Below are 24,529 nucleotides of genomic sequence, written 5' to 3' on the forward strand. Positions count from 1 at the left end.
ATGGCTGTGTGCGTAATGACAATTAATAACAGATTGATTAAAAAAAAAGAAATTGACCGCAAAAAAAAAAGCGATAGGCTTATGGGCTCCACTCTATGCTATGAGGGCTGCTGGGTTCTGCTGGGGAAAATGGACAACAGGGGCATTTCTGCCTAAACCCCATAGATTCTATAGACAGTCATTTGGGATCAAGATAAGAAGAAAATGAGCCTAGATGTTATTTAGTGTGGAGTTGTCCTTTAAAGAGTTAGAAATTAGTCCAAGATAAAAATGAAGAGAAACAACCCTTGGTCACATGTTCACAGTATTCCTCACCTTCTGTTTAAGCGCTGTGAGGAAAGACCTGCTGTGGGATTTCTTCAGAACCGCTTTTGAATTCTGGAAGAAACGAAAACAAGGTTAGAAACTATGCATACTGTATGTGGATGTTGGTGAATTAGTGTGGGTGCGTGTGTGTTTTGTGTACTGTACATCTATTAAAGCACATCAGCACTCAATGAATCATTTAAATCCTAAATCTCAACTTTGCTGGAGGGGCTGCAAACAGACATCAAATAAGAAGAAGAGATGGAAATAGAGGGAGAAATGGGGAAAAGGGCAGATATATTTAGATAGAGATATTGACAAGCAGAAATAGAGATAGAGACAAGGCGAACAAGAGAGGCACAAAGAAGAGGATGGAGTGAGAGTTTGATAGACAGAATGGGGTGAGAGGATCACCAGTAAATTAGAAGGAAAATACAACAGGGACACTCAATGAACAACACTACTGCATTAAAATGGATGTCAGGGAACTCAAGCTTCTAAGAATAGCACGAATGGCAGGCAGGGAAATTAAATATTAAGTTACACTGCAGATGTTCAGTTTCTCATTGCTTTTTGGTCTGTTTTTCCAGAGTTTTTAAATTCCACCCATCATTGAGCTTGTTGTGAGCCCTACAGGTCCCTGTGAATAATGGGTGCATTTAATTAGATGTACAGGTATGGTGTGATATATTTGACAGTTACAAGGCTTTAAAATAATATGCGCTTTATGAAGGTTTCATGTAGATATAACTTTACCAACAACTATGTGTGTGTGTGTGTGTGTGTGTGTGTGTGTGTGTGTGTGTGTGTGTGTGTGTGTGTGTGTGTGTGTGTGTGTGTGTGTGTGTGTGTGTGTGTGTGTGTGTGTGCGTGCGTGTGGCAATATGTGTGTACTGGTGGAACGTGTGTGTTCCTTTGACAGGGGTAGCATTTCCATTAAAGCTTAAATGTTATCTCCTTAATTCTGAATTCTGCTGCTTATTAAAAAAGATCTGAAAAGACAATCATAATGTGATAATGTCCTCTGGAAAGTTTCACTGTGTGTGAAAAGGTCCACTGCAAACTGAAATGAACTCGAAACATTTTGCATTATTTAATTCTTACAAACATAACATAAGAGAGAGAGCTCAGCTCTGCAGTGGAACCGAGGAAACAGCGAAATGTGCAGTTCACCCTTATATTTGTATAAAAGCTTTCACTAATCATTTCTAAACCATCTATGGATGAAAACACATTGGTGCATTAAGACGTCTTCTGTTTAAGGGACTCAAGGTGCTTCTAACCTGCCGCAGGTTCTTCTGAAGGCCCTGATGGGTGGCCCGCAACAGGGCTCGGATAGTGAAGCTCTCAGTGTCTTCCTTGTCCCCGATCTGAGACTCCTTCAGCAGGGAGTCCAACTTCTTTCTGATGTGAGACTCTACCTGGTGATGGCCATTCTGTGTTGGGAAGAGAAGAGAAGAGAAGAGAAGAGAAGAGAAGAGAAGAGAAGAGAAGAGAAGAGAATCATTGTTATGATTAATAGGAGGTGTCAGAAAGTGATATAATACACAAAAACAGGTCTATCTATCTATCACATTCAGACTTTCAATGACAAATTAAGCACTTTCCTATATTATTTTCCAATATTTATGCATAAAACCTCGTCTTTCTTTCACATCTCATTATGTCACTGGCTACTGGAGTCAGAGTATTTCCGTGACTGCTTTAAAAACTGCTCTCTGTTCTGAAGCCTGCTTATCGCTAAATGCTTTAATTAGTGCAATACATGATCCTCTCCTCAGTGGTAATGGTACAAACTACTCAGCATGCTCTTAAAATGACATCTGTCAATGGAAAAATCACGAAAACTAAAGCCTTTTGTTAACAGCAAGCTTAAAGGTTTTGGAAGATTATGCCCATATTCCAGTATTCCATTGGAAAACAAATGGTGATTCTGGCTTTCATGGCTTCAAGTAATTGGGGAATAAATAAGCAGGCTTTTAAAAAGCTCTAAAATGCTGAGGTTTAGCAGTGATCTACTGTATGTGTGCCATTATGCTCTGTCTTTTGAACCACATAACTATTTAAATGCTGTCGCCTCTCTATTCACTGTGACAAAATGTTTGACTGCACCATTAAGCACTGATTAGCACCAAACATGACTACACTGATGATGTAGCAACATTGCAACCTAATTAGTGCAGCCATTGCATCTAGTACAGCAATGCCATCTGACCACTTACAATACTACAGTACAAACTATAGTTAATTGCATTGTAATTTTTTATGTTGTTATATTATCCTACATATAATGAAGGAGATTTCTGAAAATTCTGTCCTGCCCGGTTCTCCTCAATGGCTGGAGGAATTGATCTGAATGTGTGTGTGTGTGTGTGTGTGTGTGTGTGTGTGTGTGTGTGTGTGTGTGTGTGTGTGTGTGTGTGTGTGTGTGTGTTTGTGTGTGCGTGCGTGCGTGCGTGCGTGCGTGCGTGCGTGCGTGCGTGCGTGCGTGCGTGCGTGCGTGCGTGTGTGTGTGCACACTCCTTACATTACTGTGCTTCAGTTTAAAGTCATCCTCAATTTCATCAGCGCTGTCGTCGTCTGACACTTCTCCTTCCTCTGCATCTGCAGACAGATAGGGAGGAAGACGTTTCCCCTGGAGAGAGACAGAGAGACAGAGAGAGGGTATTAAAGAGAGATAGATATAGCATGTATGACATATGAAAGAGAGAATTGTATTGTCTCACACTCCTCTGAACATCATAACTACATTTTGATATCATACAAAACTTCTGATAGCTTTTCTGTAACGCTCCTGCACCTCCAGATGTCTGACTCTCTGAACTCTCATATACGTACATGTACTGGTACATACTCATCATGTCAATGTCCCCTTCCTCCCATATCTGACACACATGCACACTGACATGTGCACATTTTTATGACTGCACACAAGTCAAAACAAAGGCACACAGACTAACAACACACATGCATAAAGACACACACTGTATGCAGCACACATTTTAAAGTTGTCCTCATCATAAGATCGCTCAGCAGTTTGCTCAACACCTCTTTGAATCGTCTGTTAAGTCGGTTTCCGATTATATGATGTTATCAATCCTTCTCTATCATTCTGTCTGTGACAGGCTGTTAAAAATAAACAACTTGTTTGCACAATGAACCAAGCAAGGTGGCTGTAGCATGCCTCTGCTCTGTATGCTGGTCACAACACATTTCATACTGCATGATTTACAGTCGCTGACAGTTCTAGATATGAAATCTGACAGATATCCTTCTTGAGATGCTCGGGGATGCTTCCTTGAGTGCAGGAATCACAAAACAACTCGCTTCTTTGAACCGTTCACACAGTGAGAAAAACCTTGGGGAGTGAAACCCAATTTGCGTTCGATCTGTGGCTTAGTTCAGCAACCTCTAAAAAATGTGGATAATTAAGGCCTAAAACTGTCTCTTGCTCCATCTCTCACTGTCTCATGTACACCAGTTATCTCCTCTAGAGTTCATTGTGTGGCTCTTTTCCCAGGTTTACAGGCATGAGTTAAAGCCATTAAGTCACACACACTCACACATTAAACACTCCAGTCTTATAGATTCCCAGAGCGACTCCCTAAGCAGCTCTTTCAGCGAAGTGGGAGCCCATTATCAAGCCACTGGGAAGGTGTGTGCGTGGGAGTGAGGTTTCTCTGATCCTCTCACTCTGGGACCCCTGAGCTCCAGTCCAGATGAAGACCACCCACATCACAGCTGTAGCTCCCCTCTATACTGCCCACTGAATGCACCCTGCTTTCTGCCTCTCCCCATCGATAACCAATCCCACAATCCCTGGCCCTCACCCCTGCCCAAAGCTCATTGTCTCAGCGAGCAAAGATAAAAGGTCCAGATGAGAGGAGGCGAAAAGGAGCGAGAGGAGGAGAGCAGCAATTTGAGGAGCCTAAAGGTTTTTCTTAAATAGGAAATCAATGATGCTCTTTCACCTTGAGGGACTTGACTGAGGAGGGGGGCGATGTGAATGCACTCCCTCCCTGGAGGAACAATGCTGCCTTCCGTCACAGCACAGACACGGGAGATGGGGAGATTTTATCTGCCCTCCATCATATAAAGGAATCCAATAAGTCTGCATGTTGCGCTGCCAGTGCACTGTGTGTGTGTGTGTCTGTGCGTGCGTGCGTGTGTGCGTGCGTGCGTGCGTGTGTGTGCATGTGTGTGTGCGTGTGCCAAGTTGAACCCTCTCAGAGTTAAAAGAACACTGAGGATTTTGCCTACCCTCTCCCATCTACTTCCAAAGCCTGTCTCTGTCTCTCTCTCTCCTCTCTCTCTCGTTCCATGAATAGACTTCTGACTGTGCTGGTGGATAATGATGTGTGCTGAGTCTCCCCATGCAAACCCTGGTCTGCTTATCTAGCTTGTGTGAATGTGTGTGTATTATATTCTCATGCAGTGTATGAATAACTCTGTGTGTGTGCTGCACAAAAGTGTCCCCAGTCCCAGCAGTGTCTAGCTGTCATTGTATGCAACAGTTTTAACACCACCTCCGTGACTTATACCATGGCCTAGTTTGATTCTGCCTGTGCAATTCTATCTTCCTTCTCTCCATTTGTTCATTTCCAAAAATTACATTCCGCCATATGCAGCATTTCTATCTTTTTTTCCTAACTTGTGTTCTCATCACAGAGAAATAGATTCAAAGACAGCCCAAACTAAATATGTAGAGATAATAAGATCTGTCATTTCAAACCATTTTGAGTGAAAATCTGCATACGGTGACATGAAGAATTATGCAACCCAGAGAATGTTATATGTACCGGTACTCAATACACGAATACACCCACAAATTCCCTTGAATGCATCCAGACAGACGATTGACAAATGAAAGAGAAAAGCTGAATAAATGAGTGGAGAAACATATGGAATGCAGATGCTTCCCTACAGGTGTACTGTGTGTACAGTTACGTTGTGTGTACACACACACGCACGCACGCACGCACGCACGCACGCACGCATTCATACACTCCTTCACATCCTCAGTCAATGCTTTTCAACATGAGCCACTCTTCTTACCTTTATGAGTATCTTGCCCCGCAGGCTGTGAGGGCTGGGTAACGTTTTGGAGTCTCTGTTTAGTATGTCATTCAGGTGCAGCTTATCTCCCAGGATCTCTCTGAGATATTGAGCTATCTTCTTCTGCTGCAGGACACTACAGTGGTTCTCTATAGAGAGGATCACTGGATACCTGGAGAAAACACAATTATGCCAAAGTTACAGATAATAATTTTTTTGTGGAGGCGGGGGACATTTTAATTCTTTAATTGATATTGATAGTGGAGAGATGGAGACAGGAAACGCAGAGAGACATTCAGCAAATGGTCGGTCTGTCTGTCTGTCTGTCTGTCTGTCCGGGCATCAAACCGGGGCCTCGCCGATCAGGGCAATGCACCCACATGACACATGCCCCAACCACTGGCCTTTGGGTCACCCCCAAAGTTTACCCAAAATTCATATACCAGTTTCTTGTAGGTATTTTACATGAATGTTAAAAGCGCATAAACCGTATAAAAAGGTTATAGAATCCCATTTTGCATGCCAAACCAATGGACTGAAATGTGATTGATATGTTGACAGGGGTATAAATCCTGTTTCATCACCACACAGGCTGGAATTAGGCAGAGAATCATTAAACATTTCATGCCTCCTCTCACACTGGTGAGAGTTAAGCCAGATTTAGACTTAGTTGCTCTTTCACCGAAAACTGCAGATACACAAGCTCATAAACCGCCGTGCAGCAAAGTAGAGCCACTATTTGATCTGCTATTTTCTAGCTTGTAGATCAGCTAGTTGTTTTTCTTTTTCTTTTTTTTTGCATGACATCAACATGCAATAAAGTATATCAAGCCCTTTATTCTGCTGTAGGTCAGTGTTCTCTCTCACCAGTAAAAGCACACAGACACCTATAACACCACACACACACACACACACACGCGCACGGAGGATAAGATACAACATATTAAAACAACAAACATAATCCCTCTGGTACACAACAGGAATAACGTAGTCAGACATCCACAGTCAAATACACACTGTCGACCATTTTCGGATGCAACACACAACAGAAGCTCTCAAGGTTGTCCTCCTGTATGGAAGACTGGAACTAAATGAGCTGTGTAATTTGTGTGTGACGCGTGAGGGTACCAACAATTCAATACTGACTGGCAGCCATTCATAATTATTACAGGTGGCAGTGCTGATAAGAATTAATAGCAGCTGAATGGCAGCTTGGAAATGGAGACAGGAGAGAGACAGACAGAGGAGGGTGAGCCACTAACATAGAGTGAGATTGTATGCTTGAGTGAGAGAGAGATAGAGAGAGAGAGAGAGAGAGAGAGAGAGAGAGAGAGAGAGAGAGAGAGAGAGAGATCCAAGCGAGCCGGTCAGTTGAACACAACAAAACACAGATTTTACAGTACACTTGCTTTAACTACTACACAAATAGTGACAATGGAATTATTTCCTGTGCCCTGTACGCTACACAGGCATTTGGGTATCTTTCATGCGTCTGTAAAAAAAGAGAAACTGACATTTATGGCACGAATGCTGCTAGTGTGGCGGCAGGCGGTTGCACCATTCTCCACTTTGTTTTGGTACTCACAGACACTGGCTCCTCAGGGAGGCATACTAACTGCTATAAAGCAGATGGCCCAGTAATGGGCGCTAGCCAAGAATTAATGTGTCTCTTGAACAAACCCCAACTTGGCTGTCTAAATGTTGCAACACACAAAGATGATGAATCATAAACGGTATTGTCCACATGTGAACTAGTCTAGCAATAAAATATTTCTGGAAATTAAAAAAATAGGTTGTGGGGTCGAGGTTGGAATTTCAAGTAATTAAAGCAATACAATGCACAGCATTATTAAAAAAACTACTTACTGGTTATTAATGAAGGCATATTTGTTGATGGTCTCTATGACTGCCTTGAAAGTGATCTTTGATGTTAAAGTGTATCCATGTTGGACCATGGGTTCTCCTTCAGGTCCATCCCAACAGTCCACTTCACACAGATCAAAAGAGATGGAGGTATTAATATGGAAAGGATAATAGCGTCTTTATCTCCATGATACAATAGCTTCTCTACCGTTGTAACAGGGGCCAATATTAAATACAAATTGTATACTTGGTATCACCATTTAAACAAATATACACACACACACACACACACACACACACACACACACACACACACACACACACACACACACACACACACACACACACACACACACACACACACACATTGTTATTATTTTCTTTTTCTTTTCTTTTTTACGGAACACTCATGCATAGTTTGGAAGCCAATCTTAGTCAATCAGGATGGAATATGAAAAAACAAAAAACACAGTATCTCTATAATGACTATAGAGATGATGTGTGGACAAAATCTGTGGGAGTATGTATTTTGCACAAATCCGCCTCCTGGTGGCACTATAACAGGCCCATGTGAAAAATGTGGGGCAGAGGTTCTGCTCTGGCACCCCAGGGAGTGTGCGTTTCGCTGCCATTGTTCAAATGGTGCCAGAGATTAGCTGCACAGACTGAAGGATGGGTCGACACACACGCAAAGACACGCGTACTGACGGACAGGGTGCAAAACATAGTCTCGGCCAAGCCTTTCGGACTGGCGGAGACAATAATACCCTCTCTCTCACAATAATAATAATGCTTATCGCCCAGCACATTTTGGCTCATTGGATATAACTGAAAGTAAACATGTAAATACCTTCCACACAGCGGCAGCCAGACTGAAGTACCCAGGCATACATGTCAGTCTTGGAGTGCGAGAGGAGCTGGTCTCCAGTCAGGTAAGTGTTGTGAGATGAGGCGATGAAGTAGTTACACAGAGGTTGCTCCATGTCTTGGTTCACTTCATGGTGCAAAGGGTTAAACACATCGCATGTGGGGCTGCGCATAAAACTGGTAAAACCTGATGAAACAAGAAATATGTACATTGAAAAATATATAATTATAATAAATAATTATATATATATATATATATATATATATATATATATATATATATATATACACATACACATATATACATATATACGGTATATCACAGTGTTTTTGAGACCCAGTGAGATTGAGACCAGGAGCGCTTGTTTCCTATTGACCATGACGGAGGCGCGCCGTCTCAGGCGGCCTTGATCCACCTGAGACACAGCCGAGCGAGTGGTAGCGAGTGAGTCTCTGTGTCGAGCATTGCAAAGGTCCCATGAGCCGACTCAGCGCCGTTGTAAACCAGGGGGACAGAATAGTAATGTGGGGACTGCTTCTGCGACCAACTGCCACTCAAAGGTACTAGCTGCACAAGAAAATTATATATATATATATATATAATATACCTACAGAGTGCATGTATATTAGGATTTAGACACTAAAGGGCTTATACTTAACTGCGTTTAAGTATATCAAGCTATAAAAAAAATAGCAGATCTACAAGCTAGAAAATAGCAGGTCAAATAGTGGATCTACTTCGCTGCACGCCGGTTTGAGAGCTTGTGTATCTGCTGTTTTCGGCAAGCAACTAAGTATAAATCTGGCTTAACGCTCACCAGTGTGAGAGGAGGCATGAAAATGTTTTATGATACTCTGCCTAATCTCAGATTGGAATAAAGCTCTGAAACACACATGAGAGAGAGAGAGAGAGAGAGAGGAGAGAGAGAGAGAGAGAGAGAGAGAGAGCGAGAGAGCGAGAGAGAGAGAGAGAGAGAAAGAGAGAGAGAGAGAGAGAGAGAGAGATACACAGCCTGCTAAGTACTGGCACACGAAACAGACACATGCAGGAATTATCGCCGTCATACGATGTTCAACATTTGACTTAATCATTTTGTGATTATTATATTATAAGTATATACAGAAGACATTGGTTCACACTCTTATATGTTGTCCCTTTTATGACCATATATGGAGATCCTTGTTGTCATCAATATGACTGGCCTCTAAGTACTATGGTTATGTTATGGATAGCTAGTCCTCTGACAACAGGTACAACAAGTATTATTGCAGAACTGGAGGGACATGCGTTCACAACAGGCAAATTTATAAAGTAAGTATATAAAATAGTTCCTTGATGAGAGCATCATCAGGCAGCTTGATGCAGCAAAATAAAATGCAAATCTTTTGTTGTGTTGCCATTTTCCACTCATCTTGAGTTTTCTTTTTATACCATAATTATATAGTATATATTGACTGTTGGGTCGAACAGACAGACACACATTAACTCATTCTGTGCCAAATGCCAAAATGGCTCCAAGGTAGCTGTGCCACGGTTTTGTATGTTTTTCTTTATTGCGCAATCAAAAAAAATGTTTTTTTTTTATAATTTTTTCCCCCACAGAAACAGACACAGTTGTTGTGATTTAGTGGCAAAAAGAATTTTGTCAATCAGACAAATGGTTCCAGAGATAGAGCTGTTTGAATGAAGAAAAGTGTCCATCCACTAGAATGAACACACATTTTCTCAATCAGCTAAACGAGGGAGCCAACACACAAACAGAGAAAAGCATCTCTCTGATCCCAGGTCATTTTGACATCTTTAAAAAAAAAAAAAAAAAAATGAAAACATTTTTTTTCTTTTTTTTTATACAAAAAACTCAAAAGACGTCAAAGACGTCATTGGCACTGAACGCCTTTGCAAAAAAAACGTCATGAGACGTCATTGGCACAGAATACGGTTAGTCTGCATTCCTCCAAGAACAAGATTAGCCTCACTCACGCATCCCTCGTCGCTGCCCATACCTCCCCCTCTCATCGCTCTGTCACATTGTGATTTCCTCTCTCCCTCTGCCCTCATTATACTCCCCGTATTTTCCACTCTCCTTAATCATAGCTCTCACGCTCTGGTCATATGCTACCCCTTTCAATATTCCTGCTGGTCCATTTGGGTCAATTTGCACACTCTTTGAGTCAAATTAACCCTGACAACTTAATGTCCCTCAATAAGTTAAGTTCTCCTTTGTATAATAAATGATATTGGCATTGGTCAAGAGGTAGAGCGAATAACAGAGGTTATTACAGCAATGGAGTAACACAGACGAAGAGAGGTATTATGCTGTGTTCACACTGGCAGCTACAAAAGACACAAAGTAATGCAGCCTATCTTTCGAAGAGTCGCTGTTTAAGTGTTATAATCAACACGCTCATTGATGTCAAGCATGCATCTGATGAGCGAGAAAAATATCCAGTACGATATCAAGCCTGTGGTTAAGGATAACACAGAACTAGCTAGCGGAAATACATAGTTTTCCCAAGTTACAAGCAGGAATTGTGTGGAGAGAGAAGGTGAGTGCAAGGTGAGTGGAAAAAAGCTACAAAACACGGTCGTTTTGTAGCTTTGTAGATTGTGTAGCAGCTACAAACAACGGGTGTCACTTTGTATTGTCATGTCACTGGCTGCCAGTTTGAACACAGCATTACAGAAAGAGTAATCCATGATAAAGGTGTTACCTAGAGATGTTACTGTAACCGAAGTGACAAAGGTGTTGCAGTAACAGAGATGATGAGATTTAACACAAAACCTTAGGAGGAGAATATGTGTGGAAGTGTAAAATAAAAGGTGAAAGAATTACCTTCAATCCCTAAAACACGATTGCGTTTGTTCTCTTCTGACATCTCAAACTTGTCAATGATGTCCGCACAGTACTCTGGTGTCACATTGGTCATCTATGAGGAAGGGAGAAGGAAAGATATTTTGGTAAAATATACACGTAATGTTGAAAAACAAGGGCATCTTTCAATCTCAGTAAATATTACCAGTAAGACGCCTTAAAGGACCTACACCATGAATTTTCACTTTTTCTATTTTAAAACCTTTTTTTGGGGTCCCACTGGCACCTTCTATCCTCACAAAGTCCTATTTCTGTACATTGTGTCTTTCTCTGGTTTTGGGAAGACAGAGATGAAAAGCTTTCCACGGGTTCTCAGAACAGTGCTGTTCTGAGAGTTGATCCGTGTGACGTCACACGGATTCCCGTCAAAAAAAAAAAAAAATCAAAAAAAAATTTTTTTTTTCAAATTTTTTTTTCAAAACTATTTTTTTTAAAAACTTTTTTTTCAAAACTTTTTTTTTCAAAAACTTTTTTTTCAAAAAACTTTTTTTTTTTTTTTTTTCATTTTTCAAAAAACTTTTTTTCAAAAATTTTTTTTTTCAAAAAACTTTTTTTTTCAAAAAAATTTTTTTTTTCAAAAAACTTCTTTTTTTTCAAAAGACTTATTTTTTTTCAAAAAACTTCTTTTTTTTTTCAAAAAACTTCTTTTTTTTTTCAAAAAACTTCTTTTTTTTTTCTGGAAAAACCCCACTAGATGCGCCCCTGAGCAAACAGAGGCCGTTTTGGTATTGCAGCTGGAGAGCCTCATTATAGTAGAGCTAGAACAAACAAAAAGAATGGTCAGAGTGTTTGTTGAGGGTTAAAACCTGTCTAAGACTCAATTTTGAGCATATGTTTATACAAAAAATATAGTTTTAAAAGCATGGTGTAGGCCCTTTAAGGGTGAGAAGCGAACTCGCTCTAAAGGGCGAGGTCACACACATGCGTGCACATGGGCACGTACGTGCACATGGACACCTGCACATGGCTGCTTTGGCATGTATACTCCAGCTCCATAATATGGAGATCTAGGTGATGATCCAGTCGTCTCCATGTATGGATATTGGGGACTACGGACGAAAACTAGCATCTTGCTACGGTATATCCAGTGTATTTACATTGCTTAATGTAGTGTTCATTAATAAGCTCTGTCCTGTCTAAATAAATTAATAAATGAAATCCAGGGTTTGATGAGGTCAGTGTTGTGATCTTCATATATGGAGACCCAGGTGATGATAGTCAGCAGTCTTGATTTGCAAATTAATTCTATCTTGGCCATATATGGAGCGTCCATACATGGGTATTGCAAAATATGGGCTTAATATTGATGACATCAGGGATCTTGGTCATTGAGCCAACAATGTGATGTCACAACAGGTCAGCTTTAAACATTGAGGCGTTACCCACGGGATCTGCCAGGTTTCATAGTAAACTGCGACCTATGGTTGCAACAAAGTGTTACCTGATGTCAGAATGAACTAGCAATGCAAAAGATATCTGTTTCACAGGTTTGTGCCACTGATAAATAAATAACCTATGATATGAAACATGGAAATGTGTCTAGAAGCCTAGGGTGTTCAAATGCAGCAGGGGGATCCGTAAAGAAAAATGACAACATTTTATGAAAAGGGAAATGTAACTGTCATAAGAGACAGGTAAGAGAAGCTGAGAACAGCAAAGGATGGGCACCCCAGAGACAAGCCCATTTTATGCATGATAAATCATCAAAGTGGAGCAGATTCCTCAAGACAGATAGCTGAGAATATGTGAGAACGCCATTCACTCCATTACAAAGGATAGAAGGAAACAGGAACAGAAATAATCCTCAGTATTTCATAACAGCCTGTTTATTCCCTTCCCAGATGTGCAGAAAATGGAAAACAGCCAGTACAGAGTATGCCAAATGTGTCTCAGACAAAAGCATTTTTTTTCTGTGGCTGCCTCTCACTCAGAATTAGAGAAGGATCAAAACAGTACATTTGATTTTAAAGGGGTCACAAATAATGACCCTGTTTTTAGGCGTTTTTAGGGATTAACTGATACAGTGTATCCAGGTGTTGTTTGAGATAGTAGACAATACTTCAGGAACCAAATTGCAATTCCCATTTTTTGTAGCATTGAAAATCAAAAGTATGTGAATGCCATTGGATGTTTTGTAGTGTCGTACTCAATATAATCGGTTATACAGGTGGCAATTGACCGTGTGCACATTCACCCTCCCTCTCCATTGCTGCTCACTCAACACAAATTAGTCACAAATTGTGGCCACTCATTCAATCCAGGGACTCATTTTGAGTATTGTTTTGTGAGTTGGATGATTATTTTTGTCTTATCTATGCAGTAGTTAACGTTGTATGATATTAGCTTGGGTTGCCATTTGAATTTGAAAATACTGTATCTGGTATTGGAATGCTGTTAAGCAGAGGATGCCTGTACCTCCATATAAATAATATGGTTTGTATTTAATTGTGTGCTGTGAAATGTAATGCAACAGTAATGATATGACAAAGAATAACCCTGCAATGATATATATATATATATATATATATATATATATATATATATATATATATATATATATATATTGTGATGGATAACGTATCTGAAGAAAGTTCCAAGTCTCTGTAAATTGACTAAAATCAAACAAACAACGGTATATTTTGTAAATTGGTCTGCACGTGTTAAGTATACAATGAGTCGTAGTCAATGGGCTAAACATGACAGACTACTAGTATGGTCCTTTAACACGTGCAGGACATCCTTTATACAACTTTTTTTGTATGTGCAATATATAACACGCACAGCAGGTCTGACCTTTTGTTCAGTTCGCAGGAAGTTAGCCAACTCTTCCATTGTGAGGTGGTCTTTCTTGTCACAGTACGTTATCAGAAGCAGGAACAAGTCCCGTCTCAGAGACATCATCCTGTAGAACACTGAGAACTCCTCATAGGTCAGCGTGCCCTGCTGATCATCTGTGTCTGCTTCCTGTTCGGGGGGAGAAGAGGTTATATTATCACCACCGGCAAACAACACATCACATAATTGTAACAAAAAGGCTTAGTATTCCTGTCTGCTATACACACAACTGTTCCCAATGTGACTTTTATCTTCACATTCTGACAACAACAACAAACAGACAGACAGACAGACAGACAGACAGACAGACAGACAGACAGACAGACAGACAGACAGACAGGGTGACTGTCTGCGGGCACTGTCCTTATCAGAGGGTTTGCAACAACAAGCAATGACTCCTGGGGAGACTTAAAACCAGTAAGACTCCCTAATCGGGAGATAAGCGACCGTTGGTCGCTTATCTCCACAAATAGGCCAAAAGTTTGTTTTACCAATTATTACACTCTATGTGAACATTTACATCAACAAATCCCAAGTACTATGCAGAACGACCCATTTCAAGTTGGGCCCTGTCAAATTTGAATGCCCCCACACAAGTGCTTTAACGTGGATTAGAACAAACTGAACGGCTAGTGTATTCATGTGACAACGAAAGTGCTGTGAGCAAAACACTTCCTCCTTATTTATTGCAACCGTAGGTCACAGTTTACTATCAGACACGTCACAGCTTGTCCGTATCTGTCCGACGTCCGTACGGGTAGCACCTGACACTGTGGTTCCCCTGACACATCACTGTGACATCACAGGTGACATCACAGTGATGTCAGATACTTAGAGCAGGGATCTCCATATATGGGCATAAACAAGTGACATCACAGTGATGTCAGATACTCAGAGCAGGGATCTCCATATATGGGCACAAAAGGGATTCTGTTAGGGATCTCCATATATGGGCATAAAAGGGATTGTATCCCAGATGATGCCCTGTTAGGAGAACCACACTAACAGAATCCATTTATGGCCAAGACAGATGGCCCTTAGGCATCTTACTGGTTAACTTTTATTTAAGGTACTTAGAACTAGCTTTTGAAAATGAATGTCCTCAGTGAGGCAATTTGTGTTACAGTACAGAACACATAGACAAACTGGACCTCATTGTCTCCGCCAGGGCGAAGGCATGGCCAAGACTATGTTTTCGCCCTGGTCCGTCTGTCTGTGTGTGTGTCCGTCTGTCTGTGTACAGCTAATCACCATCAACGTGAAACTGTGCAAACACACAAACGTCGAAGCCAGAGCAGAACCCCTGACCCAACTTTTCCACCCCTGCGCAGCCGGGCGGATGATTTTTGCAAAACATTTTTTTTTATATTACTCAGATTTTATATTTTACAGATTTTGTCCTAACATCACGCAAATCGCCATCCATTAACATTATCCCTGTAGTCATGTGATCAAGACGTATCTGTCACATTCCACATATTCCATTCTGATTGGCTATGATTGTTTTCCAGGGGAGGCCTGTTTTGCACAAAATGCCACACATTATGAATGCAGCGCCCCCTAGCGATTGCTAGTAAACTTTGCGCGTAAGTACATTCCCAAGAACATCAATCCATTTTTCAAATCTCCTCATGGTGGCGCTACAACAGCCCATGTCATCTTTTGGCCTATAAACTCTTGACAAGACAAGGGTCACAGGTGCAGTGAGAAGAACACGATCCCTTCCTGGCTTCCCATCCTTGAACTCTGGCATTTGTGTTCTTTCGTACACTGACAGAATTTGAACTGCGGTCTATGGTCAGTGAATTTTACCTCTACCTCATCCAGTTGTCCAAACCAAGGACCTCCTTGCTTTGAGGCATTACATGTGTAGTCTATGTATCTCTTTGCAGCTTTCTCTGTCGCACTCTCCTCCCTCCTCCCAGATATCTTGCCGACAGACTTCCTGGGATCGTAATACCTGCTGGATCTCAAGAGACTGTTCCATTCCCTTCCAAATCTAATAATACCAGCTAATGCCTCCATCACACTCCTATATAATGAGCGTGCCTCTGGGCTTTAAGGACTTAATCACTGACAGACTCCACACACTATCAGCAGGGAAAACCACTGAGATAGAGTCCATTACAGGTGTAATACAAATAAATGGTCCATGGTATTTTCAGTAATCTTGTAAGGTCACATCGGCCTATGCTTTTATAAAGGAATAAATTCATGGCTCTTTCTGTCTTGGTTATTACATGTGACTTAAACACAGTTTTGGCTGTTGTGTTATATCTATAATGTATTCTATATTAAAAATGGTGTGCCTCACGCCATCAGAAAAGCAGTCAGGTACGTGTCCCCCTTCAAATAGAATGTCACAACGTATCCTTCAAATAAAATGTCATATAATGTCACAGATGTGAAAGTTTTCTCTCACATGTTTTTGAATGTCATATAACATACATGAAATGGAACATTAACATAAGAGCTCTGTGTAAGAAACTGTGTTAGGTTTAGTGGGGGAAATGTGCTTAAGTCAAAGGTATATGCACGCATACATTTTAATTAGTTTGATATGATAAATATGTGTATGTACATTTTATGAATGTACTTACATGTACTGTATGTGTGTATACAAGTGCCTTGCTGGAGAACTTCTAACAACAATTATACAATTATCTTTTGTGATGCTGTGTGAAGTTTACATTTAGTGTTTGAGTTGCTATTTATCAACAGCCAAGAGGCCATCTCATTCATAATAAGTCATTTTGTGAGCAGATATTACAAGCACTTTGAAATACAGTATACACACCTGGAACATTTGCTTGACCTTCCTGCGTGGGAGATTGACATTCAGCTTGTGGAGAAGCTGGTAGATCTCCTCGATGTTCAGGAGACCATCACCATTCTTATCAGCTTCCTCAAATGTCTGCTTCATCCACGTCACACACACAAGTTAAGGAAGGTAGGATACTGTATGTGTGTGTATTGAGAGTACCAAGTAAAGTATATTTACAGTATAATCGCAGTAGAACGTCCTGGTCAATGATGATAACCGCAGAAACTTGTTTTGCTGTGATGCTGATCACAAATGTCTTATATTGTCTGGTGCAAATAGGCATAGTAATTTGTGAGACAGACACACAAATACAGTAGACACAGACAGACACACAGACATATCCACCCGGCGGAGATAATAAACCAGAGATTTTAATGATTAGCATAGACCAACGTCATCAAGGTTTTTCTGGGAGTAGCCACAGTAGTAGTGATGGGTCGTTCATGAGTGATTCGTTCGTAAGAATCGAATCTAAATTAGCAAGTGTGAAAGATTCGTTCAAATCCCTGAAATGTGTCGGTCACACTTTCGTTCACACCCCAGCCCCCACCCCCCTAATAACACTCCTGCGATAGTGTTTTTCATGGTGCGATCGCGCTATGAGCGGTGAACGTGAACAAATCGTTTGAACGGATCATTACCGTGAACGTGAAATGATTCGTTCACTGAAATGAACGGGATTGCCCATCACTACTCAGTAGGATCTAGTATCACCAAGGAAATGTAATTGTGATTCTGCATATGTGTACCATACTGTATGTGTGTGTATTAGTGCCATGTGATAAAAGGATATTGGTCATGTGTCCGCTGCCGCTTGGCCAACGAGTCCTCATCACTGATCCCAGCCATGAGGTAGCGCAGGCCGGTCACCCAAGTCCTTGCTTCCTCACTGTTGGTGGTCACCAGGTCCAGGGACTCCATGTGGTTTCCATGGTACACCGTGAAGCAGCAGGCAGGGTCAAAGCTGCCCTCTGCATGCCGGTGGAAGATGTCTGACTGACGACCCTCTGTCACTTTGTACAGGGAATCAATGGTGACTGAGGGAGGGAATGGGCGAGATGGACAAGATGAGAATTCAGACCCGAGTTTTAGTTCAAAGAGTGGAATGATGTGGGCAGAAAACATTTGCACTCCATCAACATTTCAACATTTATATCATATACTACTACTATTATAGTTATATTTATATTCGGACAGTACAGTAAGATAGAAAGGACACATGAGATGACAACAATTCATTACTTTACAACTGACACTTGAAAGGAACCAATGTGTTTTATACATTGTTGGAAAAATGGAAACTTCTATCCACACATCTTGAACTTGAGAAGAAAAGGGGGAGAAAAGCAGGAATATTTGAAAGTAAAATAGAACAGATATTCAGAAAATATATATTTTTAAACAAATACCAATCCCCAAAATGTCAGGAAGCTCCTAACTCACCCATCCACACAAAGCTTTTTAACTATAACAATAAATATACATATATAATTTAATTTCTCTCTTTTCCCATCTCTCATTGTACAGACATCAAGGCTGCATCACGGTCTAACGAGATTGGAGAGCATTCTCTGTTCTCTCACTGATTCTGTCTCTTTGTTAGGAGGGTGTTATCAGCATCCAGTAAATGTGATGTTCTGCCAGCAACACACACTCTCAACTGTCAACATCCCATTTTGTTTGAGTGGTGCTTACCGCTCCAACATTTGACTGACTGTGTATGCTGTCTGTGCCGCCTCTGGGTGACTGATTTTCAGTTTGTCTAACATGCACATTACTTATTGTCAGACTCTGCTGTATGTATCTATAAATACTTTCTCAGGCTCCTTGACTCTCTTTGATGCTCAATTCAGCTAAGGTAGTGTATCACTTATTACTGCATTCATTGCAAATCTCATTCCTTTCATTTCCTTCTCCACATTGACTGTTGTCTGTGTCCTCCGCTTTCAATGAGGCACGATAAAGTTCAGTACAATATTTAACTCACTATCACCAATTTACCAAAAAGGCAGGGTTATTGTTCATTATACTCCACAGGATCAAATCATCAACCAATCAACCATCACACTCTCTTTACTTTCCATAATCTCATCTAATCTCTGAGATTAAGCTAGGAATAGACCCAACAATATGCTGACCTTATTTTTTATCCTCACCAGACTTTAAAGCCACACACTCTGCACGACCAAGCAAAGACGAACAAAGGCTTATCTTGTTTCAACAATGATAATCATACAAGTTCATAGCTCCAATAATTTTCATTTTGAAGAAAGGGGTAAAGAAATAGCGAAAGAAAGAAAGAGAAAAAATGATTACAGGTAGTGACAGTAACAATAATGAACTTGATCTACTAAAACAATAGTGAAGAATGTAAACAAATTAACGTGCAGGGTGAAAGAGGGTGAAAGGCAATTTAGCAATGCCATTATGGGCCGCCCGCTGGCGGTCCAGGCGCAAACCACTAGGCTCTGATGCCTGGCAGCGTGTCGTAGGTTCGAGTCCCAATTCCGACGACCTTTGCTGCGTGTCACTCCCCGTCTCTCTCCCTGTTTCCTGTCTACCTACTGTGGTAACAATAACGGCAGAAAACCCCACAAAATGTTCTTAAAAAGAAAAAAGAAAAAAACAATGTTGAAAAAGGGATATCTGTGTTACAAAAAAAAAAGAAATAAAGTAATCAAAGCAAAATCCTTAGTGTTTAACGAAATCTGAAAATGTAATGAACGCTCAGGATTTTACTATGTGCACACTTCTGTCTACTCACTCTTGGCCTTCTCACTCTTCCGGGAGGGTTTCCAGCGAATGCAGGAGCGATGCTCATCCAGGTAGAAGAGTCTCACCAGACCTTTGGACCCAGCCTTCAGCTTTACCATCTGAGTCCCCGACTGCATCACACTCATGCATCGCTCCACTGTGGGGGAACACACACACACACACACACACACACACACACACACACACACACACACACACACACACACACACACACACACACACACACACACACACACACACACACACACACACACAGTTCAGTCTCACACTGTGACTGGAGCAGGTGTCTGGATTTGCACATCTTGATAGAAAAAAACACGAGCAAAGCCACAGTGTCACGCAAATGATGCGCAGCCAGCAGCTGATCTGGGTCAAGAAATGATCCAAAAAAGCACAACAGAGATGCACTGTGTAGACACACAGGTCTAGTTGTCCCACTGCTACCCGGTGACATGCACCCCCCACCCATAGAAAAAGAGAAACTGAAGGGGGGGAGGGGGGGTTGTGGGCTTATTAGATACAGAAGTAGTGTGTGTGTCTCTCGGAAAGGAAATGATGGAGGCACAAACTGATTTGGCAGAGTTGACGGGTAGAATGCACACTGGAATAAGAATGACTTGGTACTATGCATTTGATTTGACAGGTGTGACATTGACAGGCACTGCACAGAATACATCTTTGCTGTGACACTGTGTGACAGTTATTGTGTGTGTGTGTGTGTGTGTGTGTGTGTGTGTGTGTGTGTGTGCGTGCGTGCGTGCGTGCGTGCGTGCGTGCGTGCGTGCGTGCGTGTGTGTGCATGTGTTGGTGGGTGCGTGCGTGTGTCCGTGCATGCGTATAGATTGATGGTCAGTTGGACAACAAAATTAAAGGCTTGTGAGAAATCTGTTACTGTACCTCCAACCAAGAGTTGTGTACTTATGCCAATGGAAACAAATCGTTGTTGTTGTTTTTTTTGCTAATTGCTAATGTTTCCAATTAGAACAACAGCCGAAGTATTCAGATTTGCCAAGTCTCTGCAACTCTAAAGACTGTGAAACAGCAGCACATCTAAACCCATTCTGTCCAAGGCAAAGAACCACATAACCAATTGTTCTTACGATCTGTGCTGCTGAGTCTGGACAGCTTTGTGGAATTCTACACCAGCTCTTTTCACTTTACATACCTAATATGCCTAAGAAAGCCACAGCAAAACTTATCAAAGACATATGTATATTGCTCTAACTTCACAGCTCCCATCCCATCAGGACCCTAACCATTTTAATCAGGTGGATCTCGGGATACATATGGGAGTGGCATGGCTACAATATGGATCTTGGACTTCATGTGACCAGCAGGCCTGTGACGCTTTATTGCGACCGAAGGTTGCGGTTTAGTATGTAAAACGGCACATGCTGACTCCACTCCGTCTGTCTGGACGTTTGGACGTGTACACTTTTTTACGGTTTACTGCTCTGACATCATGCTCTGACATCACTGTGATGTCAGGGAACCACTCTAACAGAATGGGTTTGCTGCTCTGACATCACACTCTGGCTTCACTGTGATGTCACACTAACATAATCCCTTTTATGCCCATATATTCCCTGATGTCATCAAGATTAAGCCCATATTTAGCAGGACTTCATATGGGAATGCCCATATGTTACTAGTAATATATACATATATACAAACATATATACATACTGTAATCATTCAGTTATTTAGGTCATGTTTGAAGAGAAAAAAAATAACTTCTGGGGACTTCAGATTAATGCTTGCCTGACAGGCAAAGCTAGAGAGTACCCATACACATGCTTGCTCTCACACATGAATATATCATAAGTATGCATACTCAACACAAACTTGTGTGAGGGCACAAGCTTAGGCTACTACTATTAGAATGACTGTGTTTTTGGAGCTGTGTGAAGCACAGGCTCCCTATACGTGGCCGTGTGGGTCTGTCTGTGTGTCTGTCTGTCTGTCTGTCTGTCTGTCTGTCTGTCTGTATGTAGCCTGAACTTCCTAAACTTCGGCACGCCACTAGTCCCACAGTTTTGCCACCACACACTCGCGCCATATGTCAAATCGACCGGCTTACTCGGGAATCGTGGGCTATTACTTTTCTAAGAGAAAGGTTCTATAGTTTAATTGATATTAATTTATTAGTGAATTAATTTTCCCCATTGACTTATAATGGGAATCGCAAAAACTCACATTCAATTATTTGTCTCTCGCAAACCATAGGGGCTAGAGTTTCAAGACTTGGAGAGGAGGTTCATAATGATTTCAAGGATTAAATAAAAAATAATTGTGTCATTTGGCCACATGGTGGCGCCATAACACCCCACTTTACGTTTTGGTCTGTAACTCTTGAACCGTAGGTCGGAAAATTAAAAATATTTTTTCCCTGGATTCCTTGGGTCATGACGCATCTCCCCATATAGGCCACGCCCATTTGCGCCATGATAGATTTTCCGCCATCTTGAATTTTCTCCAAAACACACTTTTTGCTCCTTTTCCTACATATTTTCTTCAAATGTCACAAAAATCGGTACACATGATCCACACACACACACACACACACACACACACACACACACACACACACACACACACACACACACACAGCTCCACTTCACACGGGTGTGATTTTTTTTAAACAAATTGAAAGTAAATGAAATTGTAAATAAATAAAATCAAACCTCGGTTCGAAGTGGAGCGGTGAATTTGAGCAGTTCCAGGTCTATGTTTTTGATTCTATGTGTTCTAAATCTATGAATTCTGTCCTAGATCTATAACACAGTGATGTTGCTAGCTTTTTAATGTAATGAGTCCCGGGACTCAAGAGGGGTCTTTCAGATGGGTCCCAGGGACATTTTATGAGTCACACAAAAAATCAACGAGTCAATGTAATTTTTCATAAAGTGTAGCATTTAACTTGTGTTAACCCTAACCCTTTAATATGTGCAGTATATGCAGACATAGAACAGTGCAAAGTGTATGCAAAATGAAATAGGACCTACATTAATAACATAAGATAAAATAAAGACCAGTAATTCCCAACTGATACTTTTACTCCACTAAATCTCGGATCCGAACTTTACTCCACTACATTCATTACAAAACTTGATAGTTATTAGTTAGTTTGTAGATTTTGATTTATACAAATCATACATTAACCACTTCAGCTGTAGCCTATATATATTTGGCCATTTAAATAGCTCACATTGTGAGCTTGTAGATTTGCCATTAAAAATATTTGTATACACTTGAAATGGGACATTCACAATGAGTACTTTTACTTTTGGTACTTTAAGTACATTTTGATATCAATACTTTTGTGCTTTTACGCACAAAAGTAAAAAACAAAAAGTTTTTTGTTCTGGTAGCTGCAGAGAAAGGTCCTTGTCCAAATGTCCTCCTGCATGTGGTTGTGTATGAGTGAATAATGAAGATGAGTTGTCGATGCTTGCTTGGTCGCGGCATAGCTCAGGGGTAGAGAAACTGGTATTAGAGCACGAAGGGTATAAATCCCGAAGGGTTCCCAGTTCGAATCCGGGCTCCCCCTGAGTTAATGTCGAAGGGTCCTTGGGCAAGACTCTGAACCCCTAATTGCCTCCGGTGAGTAAGTTGGTGCCTTGCATGGCTTCCTCCGCCACCGGTGTATGAATGTGTGTGTGAATGGGTGAATGTAATGCACAATCTATGTAAAGCGCTTTGGATTAAAAGCGCTATATAAATGCACCATTTACCATTTTACCATTTACCATTTTGGTCCCAGTGGTGTTTGTTGACTTTAAGATAACACTGTGTCGTTACTGAGGAATGTCAACAATGTTGCCAGGTTTGCTCATTATAAGTGACTTTGGTCTTCTTTTCCTGTAAAGTCTCTAGTTGCGAATTGCTTTTATTTGGGCTTGTTTCTGAAGTATAGTTGCTTATGTGGCTTGCTTTCAACATGCTTTTAGAAAATAGCGAATGTAATATAGGTCAAGTGGTGAAACCTTTGGGCTCGTTTTCATAGACCTGTTTGCTTGTTTCACTCACAGAATCTGGCAACCGTGGCTTCTCCCCTCTGTGTGTGTGTTGCTTGTTTTTGGAGTGAGTGTGGGGGGTGGGCCGTGTGTGCATGCGTTTGTGTAGTGTGTGTGTGTGTGTGTGTGTGTGTGTGTGTGTGTGTGTGTGTGGGGGGGGGGGGGGGTGCGTGCGTTTGTGTAGTGTAGTGTAGTGTGTGTGTGTGTGTGTGTGTGTGTGTGTGTGTGTGTGTGTGTGTGTGAGTGCGTGCGTAGTGTGTGTGTGTGTGTGTGGGGGGGGGGGGGGGTGCGTGCGTTTGTGTAGTGTGTGTGTGAGAGTGTGGGGGGCGGGCCGTGTGTGCATGCGTTTGTGTAGTGTGTGTGTGTGTGTGTGTGTGTGTGTGTGTGTGTGTGTGTGTGTGTGTGTGTGTGTGTGTGTGTGTGTGTGTGTGTGCGCGCGTGCGTTTGTGTAGTGAGTGTGTGTGTGTGTGTGTGTGTGTGTGTGTGTGTGTGTGTGTGTGTGTGTGTGTGTGTGTGTGTGCGTGCGCGCTGCGCGTTTGTGTGTGCGTGCGTGCGTAGTGTGTGTGTGTGTGTGTGTGTGTGTGTGTGTGTGTGTTCCTTGCACATGTGAGTGAGTGCTGAGGTGAGTGTGCCTGGCCTGCACAAAACAGCGCCCCTCCTTTAACTAGTGTGTTGTGTGTGGCCACTCAAGGTATTGCCAGACTACGGACACGGCCAGCCAGCCAGCCACCCAGCCAGCCACCCAGCCACCCACCCACATACCCACGGATATACCTGTCTATTGGGAGCGTTTTCACCGCTCCAAAAATCACACCCGTGTGAAGTGGAGCTGTGTGTGTGTGTGTGTGTGTGTGTGTGTGTGTGTGTGTGTGTGTGTGTGGATCATGTGTACCGATTTTTGTGACATTTGAAGAAAATATGTAGGAAAAGGAGCAAAAAGTGTGTTTTGGAGAAAATTCAAGATGGCGGAAAATCTATCATGGCGCAAATGGGCGTGGCCTATATGGGGAGATGCGTCATGACCCAAGGAATCCAGGGAAAAAATATTTTTAATTTTCCGACCTACGGTTCAAGAGTTACAGGCCAAAACGTAAAGTGGGGTGTTATGGCGCCAC

At 41.6% G+C, this 24,529-nt stretch overlaps 1 protein-coding gene across 1 annotated transcript in view; it reads right to left on the reverse strand.

Annotated features, from left to right (window-relative positions):
• The window catches only part of plch1 (phospholipase C, eta 1), a 69,799-nt gene that overhangs the window by 14,138 nt on the left and 31,132 nt on the right, over positions 1 to 24,529 (reverse strand). The window contains exons 3-13 of the mRNA XM_080731580.1: positions 19,388 to 19,534; positions 17,417 to 17,660; positions 16,597 to 16,726; positions 13,758 to 13,928; positions 10,926 to 11,019; positions 8,075 to 8,278; positions 7,228 to 7,348; positions 5,362 to 5,533; positions 2,834 to 2,941; positions 1,590 to 1,742; positions 316 to 378 (exon numbers count right to left, since the gene is read on the reverse strand). Coding sequence (XP_080587706.1) covers positions 316 to 378; positions 1,590 to 1,742; positions 2,834 to 2,941; positions 5,362 to 5,533; positions 7,228 to 7,348; positions 8,075 to 8,278; positions 10,926 to 11,019; positions 13,758 to 13,928; positions 16,597 to 16,726; positions 17,417 to 17,660; positions 19,388 to 19,534 — 1,607 coding nt within the window. The remainder of the gene's footprint in view (positions 1 to 315; positions 379 to 1,589; positions 1,743 to 2,833; positions 2,942 to 5,361; positions 5,534 to 7,227; positions 7,349 to 8,074; positions 8,279 to 10,925; positions 11,020 to 13,757; positions 13,929 to 16,596; positions 16,727 to 17,416; positions 17,661 to 19,387; positions 19,535 to 24,529) is intronic.

Source organism: Nannobrachium achirus (assembly GCF_963921795.1).
Source record: "Nannobrachium achirus genome assembly, chromosome: 8".
In the NCBI taxonomy this organism is placed as follows: domain Eukaryota; kingdom Metazoa; phylum Chordata; class Actinopteri; order Myctophiformes; family Myctophidae; genus Nannobrachium; species Nannobrachium achirus.